Below are 12,395 nucleotides of genomic sequence, written 5' to 3' on the forward strand. Positions count from 1 at the left end.
CAGCTTGGTACAAAATGCCACTGTTCAGCAAGGAAGACCTGACCCTGGCCTCTAGCTCCACCCTAGGCAGTGCCTCTGGGACAAGACTCCTGTGGCTGGTAGCAGGCCACTGTGCCCCTCTCCATCAAGTCCTGAATGGCCAGTGGACAAGTGGGGACGGAATGCACACAGGGACATGCTCCTGGGCTGGCACTATGGCCTGGGCATGGAGAGGAGCGTGGTGCAGGGACCACGTGCACTGTAGCCACTGTCATGTGGGGTCCAGAGGGTGCAGCACAGCTGGGCCCTCGTTGGATGCAGGCCCTCTCCAGTCTCTGTCCACCGAGCTACTCCACTCCCACAGAAGGGTGTCAGGAACATGGGGAGGCGGGACAGGTGATCCTTGAGAGGAACAAGCGAGGAGGCAAGGGCCCGAGACCCTGATGCCTATGCTTTCCTCTCAGTCTGTGTTCCTCAAAGGAAAAGATCCCTGACCCAACACCACAGAGACGGTGTACAGGACAAGTTGGTGCATCAGGGCCAGAACCGAAGCCCAGGCAGGCGTGGGCTGGGCTCTCCTGCTTGCCGAGGAACCACCTCCAGACCCTGGAGCTAGGGAGCACTCGCCCGTGGCCTGCGCCACCAGCTAGACGCCCTGGGCATCTACCACTGCACCTTGGTTGCATTAAAGGTGCATTCCAGTTCAAAGGCACATGTCACAGGTGACAGAGAACTGTCTCCTGGGGTGATCCAGCAGCACTGCGTGTGCTCCGAGTGCCTTAGGCACAGGGCGTGTCAGCAAACCATCAAAGGCCCAAGGCCCTCAGTGCTGCTTGACAAAGGGACTGTCCCTGTGAGTTGGTGTGGTGAGCGGAGCACCTCCTTCAGGTCTCACACCCTGGAGGGCGCGGTGGCCAGACCTGTGTGCCGCTGGTCCTCTGGGGAGCAGCTGGTCGGAGCCCTACAGAACCACCAGACAGACTGCCCTTATAGGCAGGACCAAGCAGGTCCCCTGAGCCTTGCGAGGTGGTGGGGCCAGTCCTGAGGCCTCAGGTGTGTCCAGGCTGCCTTCTCTCCAGCTCGGCCCAGCCAGGAGCCAGATATCTCAAACTAACGTGCCAGGGGAGGAGTTCAACTCTCAAAGCATCATAATGGAAACCGGAAAGTAACCCAGAGCTGAAGAGAGAGAACCCTGCCTGTCAGTGGGAGGGGTGGAGATCAGAGGCCCTACAGGGGCTCGCAAGTTCACACTCTTCATTAGGAAGGAAGGAAGACTCAGAATTAATGAGCCGTTTTTATTTTCACTTCAGAAATGAAAAAGAACAAGAGAATAAACCTAAGGAAATAGGAAGAAATAAGCTGCACACAGTAGTGCACACCTGTAATCCCGGCGACTCAGGAGGCCGAGGCACGAGGACTGCAAATTCAAGGGCCGGTTCATCAACTTAAGTAAGCAACGTAGGGAGACCTTGTCTCAAAATAAAAAATAAAAAGGGCTGGGGATGTGGCTTAGTGGAAAAGCCCCTGAGTTCAATCCCCAGAAGTGTGCACACACACACACACACAGAAGGAATAAAGATAAATTAGAGGAACACAAAGTGAAGAAGTAATCACAAAGAAAATCAACAAAGCAAAGTTAGAACTTGAAGACACTAAAAAATTAACAAATGTCATTGTAAGACTAATGAAAAAAGGGAGAAAAGCAAACCCAGCCGCAGGAATGACAGGGGGAGGGGCACGTGAGGACAGCTGGAACAGGCCGCCCCACAGCGCCAGGCTGGAGTGCCAAAGGCTGGAGGCCCAACCGCAGCGCGGTGCCAGGGCTCCCACTGGCTGAGGGATCTCCCTTAGTCACAGTGGGAAGGCCAGGCATAGGTGACACGGAGCGTCAGTGGAGGAAGGAAGAGGAGGTGGAGAGGGACAACAGGTGCCACTGTGGGAAGCAGCCAGACTGAGTCTCACAGGGAGAGCACTCGATGTAGGAGCTGCTGAAGATGCACCGCGGAAAAGGAAAGCTCCCAGTCTCTGTCTGAGACACGAGGAGCGCCAGAGACGCTGGCGCAATCCTGAGGAAGACACACCCAGGCCTCGCTGAGCAGCACCCACACAAGGACAGGGGACGACGGACTTCTAGTGGGGCACCAGCTGCGCGCAGCACCAGAGTTAGTAACGGACTCTGACAGACTGACAAGGGCAGCGAGTGCACAGGAGCCGAGGCCACCTCCCATCAGCTCCTGCTCTCAGCCAGACAGCCCCTTAGGACCACGAGCGCTGGCACTGAAGCAACAGAGCTGGGCGCCCTGAACAAATGAGCCACCACCCCTCACACGGCCCTTCCACTCAGGGGCCTACAAGAGGCACCGGTGTGTGCACACCACCTCGGGCTGGACACCCGCCCTGTGCCAGCACGGCATGAGGAGGGCTGGGAGGCCCAGCAGACCAAACATGGAGACAGAGGGCATGCCTGGCGGTGGGTTGAGGGACAGGGAATCAGACATGCGTTCCTTGGGTGTGGGCAGGGAAGGCATCTATGGAGAGGCCATTTGGTCAGAACCCTGAGGAACTGGGCACGGGCTGGAGGGCCTGGAGCCCGCGGAGACAGGTATGATGGGGAACAGGGAGTGGGGACAGCACCCCAGTAACTGGGGGGTAGGGGGCAAGTCCTGTTTGCTTATAGAAAAAGAGGCAGCCACAACTCGCCTAGTGTCGCACACCCAACAGCAGAGCAAGGATCGGACTCTGTGGGTGTGATGCGAGCAGACGGCAGAGAGGGTGCCGAGGTCAATACCAACGCCAGGCAGCCTGCAAGGTCCCGAGCCCCCGGGCGGCTGTGGCATCAGAGGCCTCCAGGGCGGCTGTGTCTGCCAGGGGTTCAGGGACAGCAGGTTGGCAGGGCTCAGGCTCCCTCTATGATGCGCAAGTGGGGACGCAGCACACGCAGGTTCCACGTGCTGGTCCCTGTCACTGTGGAACATACAACGTGTTTCTCCACATTAAAGACACCCTGTGAAGACTGAGACCGGCTGGAGGTCAGAACAGGAGAGGAGGAGGCTGCTGGGTCAGGGCTACATCTGTTGCCAGCAATCTCAAAAACAGTCACGAAGAGAAAACACGGCAAGTTCCTATTTCCACTGACACCAGCGAGCAGGTAGCAGAACCTGGAACCAGGAGGAGGCTCTGCAGGCGGCCCGAGGGTTTTCCCAGGAGCAACGCCCTCTGCCTCCTGCAGCAGGCTCTCACCTCACTGGGTGCAGCTGGCCTGGGTGCTGTGGCGAGTCGGCCAGTGCCCCTGGCCTCCACTCCCTTGATACCAGCACCCCAGTCGCCCACTTGTGACAAACAGCCAGTCTCCCAGGGTGCAAGAACACACAGCTGGAAACCAACAGGACAGGTCCATCCAGTGCAGATAGTCAGAGAGACAGTGATGACAGCCCTCCTACACCAGAGAGCTGAATGGCTTCCCTATCCCTGGACTGGCCCATAAAACATTGTCCTATCAAAACAAAGTGACCCCAGCTTCCCTGTGTCCTGGGGCAGATTGTTCTTACCTCCTCGTGGTTCAGTCAACTTTGATTCTTTCTTGTTCAACTGTGATAGTCTTGGCCCACTTGCCTGACCTGGACCGAGGCCTGTGCTGTCCTGGGGAGTGGGCCGGCCCGTGGGTTGAGGGAGGAGGGCAGAGTGGGGTGGCTTACCTATGAGGGAGTTGAGGGCAGAATAGGAGCTCACGCGGCGCATCTTGTCAATGGTCTCGAAGGACAGGATGTACTCCTCGTTCTCGGGGCTGCCCAGTGTGCTGCTGGCGCTGCTGCTGGTGCTGAGGTTCCCAGGGGAGAAGGCCACCGAGCTGCCCGCTGGCCGGGACACATGGGGCAGGTCAGGGTGGTGCCAGGGCCTGCCCTCTGCTCTGACAATTAACAGCCTGCTGAGGTGGGCTTTTCTTCTACAACACGAGGCTTAACACACACAGGCACAATGCATGCACACACCCTCATGGTCTCCCGGGGACGGGGGTCACGGCACCCAAGCCTTGACTGCTGCTCCCTGCAAGTCTGTGAAGTGCCCTTGGCTGTTCTGTGTGCTCAACTATAACAGCCTTCCTGCACCTGTGACTAGAAGGAGATTCCCTAGAGAGCTGGCTAGTCGCACCGCAGACAGGAAGTCAGGGTGCGTGTCTTGGCAGAGAAGGGCTGAGGCAGAGTGGTACTTGCTTAGATAAAAGTTTCCTAAAGTAACACCCTGAACCTTTCCCACCTACACAGAGTTCCAGGATCTTACATTCTTCCGTCAAGCTCAGATTCTGCAAAGATTTGTTCAGGCTCCTGGCCGTGGTGACAGCCCGGATGTTTCCATAGGAGCTCACAGAGCGCAGCCTGGGGGTGCACGGACTGTCTCGCACTGGGGTCAAACTACCCCCCTCTAGGAAAGAAGAAAGAAAGATAGTGACAGGCTTCGTGGCAGGAGGCCGCACACCCTGCACACCCCCCCAAGTCTGCAGGTGCAGCAAGAAGCCAGCAGCTGCCACTGGGGCAGAAAGAATGTAGAAGAGGGGCTTTTTAGCTCAGTAGATCTGACATGAGCCTGGGATCCAGCTGGACAGACAGTGCACAGTCTGAGAGCGAGCTTGTCCCCACGAGGTGCTCAGGGGTGCGGGCCATGGACCCTGCCTAGGAGCGCCAGCAGGGCTGAGCTCCATCGTGTGGTCTGCTGGGGGTGCCTCCCTCCAGTCACTGGCAGCTCATTCTTCATCCTCCCTGATGGACAGAGAGGAATACTTTGCTGGGGGTCAGAGCCCCTTCCACTATGACCTGGAGGAAGAGGCAGTCCACCAGGATGAAACACCAGCGTCAAAAACCACTGTGCTCCAGCAAGCGGAGGCTGCTTCCGCCTGACTCACTGAAACTCGACCAACGGCAATGCGGCTGCATTAGTCACCACAGGAAGATGCTAATGCTCTTCTCTGCAAGTCCCTGTGCCACAGTTTTGCCATCCTTCAAGATTTCCATGAAATTGGTTTCCAAAAAGGGTAGGGAAAGAAGGAAAAGAGTAAGAGGTTCAGAGTGTGGCCCCTTTTCCTGTCCTTTATATTTGGCTAAATGCCCAAGACAATGGAAACCCTGGGGGCCATCCACAGCCAGTATCAGAAACCTCAACTCAGATCTGGCCCAACTAAGTGATGGCTGATGTTGTGGCGAAGGCCAGGGTCACCAGCTGTACCTGTGGCTGCTGGAGACGGCAAGGGGTAGTTCTTTTCCTCCTCCATAAACTGCAGGGCTACGGTGCAGAAATTGCTCTCATACTGCACCACAAGATGACTCAGAGCCACCACCAGCTCCTGTCGAGAGGGAGAAGGGACAGTTAGGCTCACGGGAGCTGGAAATCCACTGGATCACAGGCTTGTGAACTAACACCTGCACTGAGTTGCAACAGAACAGAGTAGAGCAGGACTATAGTTGGCATCAGACACCGGCACACGGGCACAAGCCATGAGCAAGCAGATGGCCGTTGAGGCACGAAGGGCCTCCAAAGAACACCGCGTGCCTGCCAGACTTAGCCTGTGGAAGCTAGGTGGGAGCAATGTGGGACTTCCTGGGGCCACCATGTGGGTGCACAACTCCAGGGTGGGCAAGGTATCAGTCCTGCCACCCTGGGCGGAAAGGGCTGCTCTATTCGACCCCAAGGTCTGGTGAGCAAACCGAAGCAGGCTATGCTGCCAAGCTGCAGTGCGTCCTCTAGAACATTCATAGCTATGTCAGCCTCAGCCCCTAAGAGGGAATGAGGAGAGTCCGGGAGTTAAAGTGACTCAGGCCAAATGCCTTAGTCCAAGGAGATGGACACAATCCCTATCTTTTAGGACAGTTTAAGGCTACAACATGAGTGCTCAGAGATCTGAAAAGATGTGAGGAAACAAATCAGGATTTGTTTACAAAATGAATCCTCTCCACCACTGTTTTGAGCTGGGGTCAGGTTCTGCCAAGTCATTCATAGACACTGCCACCATCCCGCACTGGCCACTTGCACCAACTACCCAAATCCCTGTCAGACTCTCCAGGTGACCCGCAGAACACACCCCACCTCACATACCTTCCGGACCATGGGGCTCCCGTCATTAATCAGCTGGGCAAGCATCATGGCCACGTTGTGGTCAATGGTGGTGGAGTGGTCTGTCCTCTCAGCAGAGTTGCCCACAAATGTGCCAAGGGCGAAGACAGCTGCACATCGGACCTACAAGGCAAGGGATGGGGCCGTAGTTATGCCATGGCTGGCGTTTGCTATCTGCCGGGAGAAGCCTGCACGTCAATCCAATCCAGTTTAGATAAGCTCAGCTCAACTCAATTTCACACGTGCTCATTGAACAGTACTCTAAGCCAGAGCTACACTCGTATTGATGGAGCAGAGATGGGGAAGTCCAGGGGAACCAAAGAGGGTCATCAGGGCCCCAGCTTCAGGCACGAGGACCAGGTTGCAGAGGTGGGAGCTGCATTTCCGCTGGAGTTGAAAGAATCCCTGGGCACTGTGGAATCTGTGGTTGAACAAGACAGGTGTATTGGGGAAGGGGCTGGACTGGGCTTAGAGGGAAGGGGTAGTATGGGAGACGGCTTTGGAAACACAGTGGAATGGAGGCCGGGGTAGGCTGAGTCCTTGGGGGTCCAGAGGTAATGAGGGGAGCACCCTGGGCTGGCATGGTGTCCAAGGGTCTTGGCTCAGCTTTCCTGCCTCCAATGTCTTGTGATCCTGGGGAAGAAGCCAACCTCATGCTGCCCATTTCCTCATCTCTAACATAGCGAGTGGCAGGAAGATTCAAGGAAATAACATGAAAAATCCCAGAATTTCAATAAAAGTTGGTAAGACTGCTGTGGGTGTGAGTAGTCTGTGTGGGGGATCCTGGATAATGCTTTGAATGCATTTGGAGTCACAGTAGGTAGAACGGGAAGGTCCAGTAGGTCTCAACCCCTGAGCTGTGAGCCCCTGCCACTCAGAGCTCCACAGCACAAACTGAGGTCTCCAGATCCTGAGGAGGCATTTCCCAATCTGCAGATGGGGTGCACTGCAGGTCTGGGGCCGTGCTCCTGAGCCCCCACACCTCACTCTCCTTCCGTCCCACAAGTGGCTCTGTGCCCAACAGGACCATAGCACGGGAGGACAGGGGGATCAGGACTCCTGCCTAAGACAAGGACCAGCATCACCAATAAAAACCAATTCTGGACATTTCAGATGCAGATTTATATACTTCTTGTGTTTTTCCTAATCATACAAAACCTAATCAAAAATAATCTGTGGAAATTAAGGGAAAAGATTGGTGCCATCACCAGAGACGGGAAGGGCGCTGCGGCAGCCTGGGCGTGCTCAAAGGCTGCTTGTGCAGCCCTCAGTGGGCAGGGAGAGTGCTGAGCAGCTGCAGGCCCTCATAGCACGCTGAAGAAGCTGTCTGCCGTCAGCTGCACACGCGCGGCACACACAGCAGCCCATGCTCCTGGGCGGGCACGCTGGTGCAGAGCTCCCTGGGAAGGAGAGGGGCCACCTCTGTCGGCAGCCAAGGCAGGATCTGGGTCCGAGCAGGCGGTCAAGTGTCTGGAGTAGTGCTTGCCCTCTCACATGGACAGCCAGGCCCTCCCGCTGCTATTCAAGTTTCCTCTCTGGGCAAACTACCCACCCATAAGATGTCTCACCAAGAGGCTTTGTTCCTCCAAAAGGCAGATTCTGCTCTCTGATAACACAGGAGGTGAGAGATGATGTTAGGGCTCTCCAAAGCCATAGGGAGACCTGATACCCAGATGGATGGGCACAGGGCATCCCTGAAACAAGGGCTGGTGTCTTTGGGACAGGTGCCACTGCTCTCTCCAAGAGACTTAGCTCAAGTCCTACTGAGGTGTGAAGTGCACAGAGGGCCGCCACCCAGAACCCTTCAGCGAGCCAAGAGGACAGTGCCCTCCACTCAAACCTGGGACAGTGGCAGTTTCAGTTTAGACCCTGAATTATTGACAACTATGCAGTAATAATCTTTGACAAACATTGCAGGGTCCCTTGTCCCCATCAAAGTCCAACAAATAGCCTCCAGAGTGAGCCCTGAGGTCACACAGGGGATATTGCCACCGTGTGACAAGGGGGACTGGGCAGCACCAGCAGCCGGCAGGTCTTAGTGAGCTGGGCAGATGGTTGCACCTCTGCGGAGTACCCTCCACATGCAGATCATGGGGTGCACCAGGATCTGCCCCAACACTGTCAGCCAACACACACCCGTGCTCTCAGCAGGAGGCCTTCCTTAAGTACCCAAGACGTGAGGGCAGAGTGCTTTATCAGCAACTTGGGGACAGGCAGCCCAGGTGACCAGCATCATGATAAGCAGATGGCCACGCAGCAGGAGAAAGCAGGTCAGGTCCTGTGTTCCACCACCCAGAAGGTCCCTGCTCCAAAGCTCCTACTCACTATCCTGCCATCAGGGACTCAGCCACCCTTCCCTAGCCACCTGTGTCATCAGGGCCCACCTCTCCCTGCAGCTGGCCACAATGCATCAGGGTCTACTTCCTGGGGCAGGAGGGCACCGACCAGCAACTGCATGTACCACATCCTAGCTGTGGTGTGACCTGCAGAAATGGAAGCTTTGTTCTGAATGAAAGCGCCATCTGGCCTAAGCGAGCCCTGCCAGCCCTGTTCCACAGACACTACTTGGTGGCCCCTGCCCTGCCTTCTGGGCCTGGTGGGTTTCACAAGTCCTTTCTAAATGGGCTCTGATACTTTAGAGCCACATTTGGTCTTCATATCTCAGGGGCACTGTTCACATTTATAGGCACTGTCCCAGTGATTACAGGGTCTGGGGGAATGACATTGGTTTTCCATCTGGTTTGAGTCCATGTGTAGTGGACATGAGGAGGCTGGCCTGTGGGCAGTAGCTCTGGAAAGCCCAGGACTCTGCCCAGGGCCCCATACCACACATGAGAACCAGCCAGGACATCCCATTGGCCTCAGGCTGGGACCACTGATTGGCCTCTGACCACCAGCCCTCAGTTACCACAGGGACCATAGGCCTGGGGAGGCTGTCTTCCTGGCTACAAGGACACTCAGACCAACTCCCTGGCCACCTATGGCAAGCTTGCCTGGATCCTGCTTCTCTTCTGGCCTAGTCTTTGAGGGGACATCATGCCTAGCGCCTGCTCCCTCCAGCTCCTCCTCGGCTCTCCACACTTCTAGTATTATGTCACCTTGTTTCTTTGAGAACAAATTGGAAAGTAAATTAAAGATATTTCCCCGAGGATTTATTCCTGAGGACACCTCCCTTTGAGAGGCTTGGAGAACTCGTCCCGCCCCCAAGGGCAGTGAGGGCACTGCTGGTAGCAGGCTGCCTGCACCGAGCCCTATCCCCCAGAGACCTACCCTGAGGGCAGCTGGAGCCACCATAGGTGCTAGGTCTCAGTCCATTGGGGGGGGTCTGGGAGCCTCATGGGCTCCATTCAAGCTGATCCACAGGATGAGGAGGCAGGTGGGGTCCTGGATAGTCTGCCTCCACCCCCATGGCCAGCCAAGGGCTGTGTGGCTGACGTGCATAATGCCTTTGCCTGGGAGCAGGGGTTGGGGGTGGGTGCTGGTCGCAGGCTGCTGCAGCTGAAGCCTAGCCTGGCCCCACAAGGTGCTACAGTGCAGAGCCTGGCCTGCCCGCAGTTGCCCCTTCGACCTCAGAAAGGTTGTCAGTGCATGACTGCACCGAGATCCCAGGGTCCCGCTTGTGTGATTTCCACGTGGCCCTGGAGTCTTGGGACGTAAGGCCACGCTCTAGCCTGGGAAAGCCTCTGAATTGTTCCAACATGATCTTTCCGTAGACAATAGTAGGAACATGGGCAGGAGGCACCCCGACACCCTGGTCTGGCTTAGAGCAACCCACAGGAGGACAACTCACCTCAGGGATAGGGTCAGAAAGGAGGCTGTAGAGCTTCTCGTGGGCACTGTCCCTCACCCCACACCATCTTGCTGAGTCGAAGTTCTGCCAGATCCGCCCCAGGCATATGGCCACCCACTGGCGCAGCAGTGGGTGGGGGTCACTGAGCTGTTCCAGGCAGATGGCAATCAGGTTCCCCTGAAGGCAGGCTTCCTGGACAGGGCAGGACAATACAGACAGGTGGTTCTCTGCCTTCAGACTCTGGGCCTGGATGGCAGCAGCTGCCATTTCTTGGGGAAGACTTGCTCAGTCACAATACAGGATTGCTCCACTTTCCTCATTTTAAACCCCATGGATTCAATCCGCCCCCACAATGGTGAGCTAAATGAAGGGCCGGGCCTCTGCTGATCGTGCACCAGCAGCCCTGGCTGGTGTGCCCTGCTGGCCCACTTTCTGAGGCTGACTGCCAGAAGCACAGTGCCCTCTGCAAACATGGCAGCCTGGCTGAACGTCAGCTCTGTGACATGTGGGGTGAAACAGTCTCCTCTGCAATGCCAGGGGAGGGCTCAGGGGGACTGCAGCCACTGGGACACTCACCTGCCCTGTGGCATAGCTGTTGACGATCACAGCAAGAATGAAAGCCGTCATGGTCCTGTGTTCAGCCTGGAAAACAAAGCCAGCCTTGGTGTACATTCCCCCAGGGTGGCTCCTGGTTCCCTAGCATAGCAGCACCACCTTGCACATCCTCAGGGTGGCCGAGGCAGGGCTGAGAATGAGGGCCACCTTGGTACTGTTTTCTGACTTGGGACGAGCAAGACCCAGAGGGCAAGAGCAGCTTTGGGCTCGCCTGGATGGGCAGACTGCACCCTTGACCTGTTAGTGCCATGAGCGGGGCCAGGGAAGGCCAGCAGAGAACATCCTAACTTGACTTCATCCCCCTCTGGCTGCCTATGGGATGCTCAGCCTCCATTCCCCTCTCTGCCTGTGCTCATCTTCTGCATGGTGCCTCGGGACGTGCACTCGCTGGCCGTCTTGTGTGAGCTGCACCCCTGCTTGTTGTGGCCCAGTGCCTTGAATCCCGCGCTCTGCCTCTCTCCCTCTACCTGGTGGCAACTGACATCCTGCCAGCATGTCTACCACTGCCTCTGCTCCCGCAGCCTGCTCTTCCCTCTGGGCTCTCATGGGCCTGCTGGTGCCTTCTGGGAGTTAGAAGTGGGAAGTGTCACCTCACCACCCAGGGGCTGGCCCTGCAGGTGGCCTTCCGGGGGAGGGGGGGAGGCTGGCCACTTCTGGAACTTTCCTCCTCGCCTCTGACAGTTGCTACTTGGATTAAAGTGTGTCCTGGTGAATTTGTTTTCATTGAGCTTTCAGGGGACTCATTGTGCTTCTGAAATCCAAAACCCCATCCTTCCTCCAGATCTGGCAAGTTCTCAGTCACAGTGTGCTTGACTGTGGCTTCTCCTCTGCCTCACCTCCCCTGGCTCTGGAACGAGATGAGCCCCAGTGGACTTGGCGCCTGCGTCTCACCCTCTGGGTCTTGCTCCTCCCAGGCCAGTCTTCTCTAGCTCACCCACACCACACCCCGTGGCTCCTCCTCCACCGTCCACTCCGCCTGCTGAGTTCTCAGCGATAACCACGGTCTGTTCTTCTGTTTTAGGTTCCACTTTTTACTTTCCCTCAGATCTTCCTACTTATTTTTGAGGACAGGTATGAAGCACAGGGCATTTTTCTTATGCAGGCATAAAACTATTTTGAAAAAACAACACCTAGATCTACCATTGATGTAGTTAGACCAAACTGTCTTGGGCCTTTGCCACTCTCATTTATGCCGACTCAGTCTCTGCAGGGACTCCATGAGCCTCCGTTCCTGGGTGCAGCTCTCCTACTGTGGCCTGGCCAGTTCTCCTTCCTGCTGCACCTGACGGAGGCCTTGAGGGCAAGCCAGCTTCTGGGAGAGTCCCCAGGCCTTGTGCAATAGGTATCTTCCAGCCCCCAGGGGACCCGGGAGTGGCCCTCATGACTTCCTGCTGTGTCGCTCACGCACTTCCCCATAGGCTGAACAGGCCCAAGGTGGTCCTTCTTTTCCTTCTACCCAGACATGGACAAGCGGTCCTTCTCAGAAGCGGGACAGCTCTGCTCGTCCTTGTTAGTGAGGGCACAGGGCACGCCTCTCGGGCTCCTGGCTTGAGCGCGGCTGCAGTGCTGTCTGCTCAGGGCCTTGACTTGCACAGGTGCAGGGTCTGTGTGGAGTGTGGTATCCTGGAGGCCCCACCAGGGCTCCATAGGTCTCTCAGTTCTGGCATTTGACAATTTCTTCTCTTTCAAACCTGGCTATACCCTCACACTCTCACGCACTGGAGCTGCGGCCTGTCCACAGCAGCTTAGCCCTTTCTCCTTTGCTAGATTGGTTTTCCTACTTGCTCTGAGTAACGGGAAGGTTTATTCCAGGACTCATGTGAAGTATATCAAACCGCCTGTGGGAATGTTTAGATATGTCACTGAAGTGAAGCACACAAGTACCAATGACCTGCTGTACAACAGTTCT

At 56.4% G+C, this 12,395-nt stretch overlaps 1 protein-coding gene across 3 annotated transcripts in view; it reads right to left on the bottom strand.

Annotated features, from left to right (window-relative positions):
- Rptor (regulatory associated protein of MTOR complex 1) overlaps nt 1–12,395 on the bottom strand; it is a 341,575-nt gene that overhangs the window by 41,700 nt on the left and 287,480 nt on the right. For all 3 annotated transcript variants that reach the window (XM_048797491.1, XM_015504082.2, XM_048797493.1), the window contains 6 exons: nt 10,448–10,513; nt 9,872–10,063; nt 6,064–6,204; nt 5,197–5,314; nt 4,258–4,398; nt 3,675–3,833 (listed from right to left, as the gene is read on the bottom strand). In XM_048797491.1, the coding sequence (XP_048653448.1) occupies nt 3,675–3,833; nt 4,258–4,398; nt 5,197–5,314; nt 6,064–6,204; nt 9,872–10,063; nt 10,448–10,513 (817 nt within the window). The remainder of the gene's footprint in view (nt 1–3,674; nt 3,834–4,257; nt 4,399–5,196; nt 5,315–6,063; nt 6,205–9,871; nt 10,064–10,447; nt 10,514–12,395) is intronic.

The sequence above is a fragment of the Marmota marmota genome, unplaced genomic scaffold, assembly GCF_001458135.2.
Source record: "Marmota marmota marmota unplaced genomic scaffold, marMar, whole genome shotgun sequence".
Taxonomy (NCBI): Eukaryota; Metazoa; Chordata; class Mammalia; order Rodentia; family Sciuridae; genus Marmota; species Marmota marmota.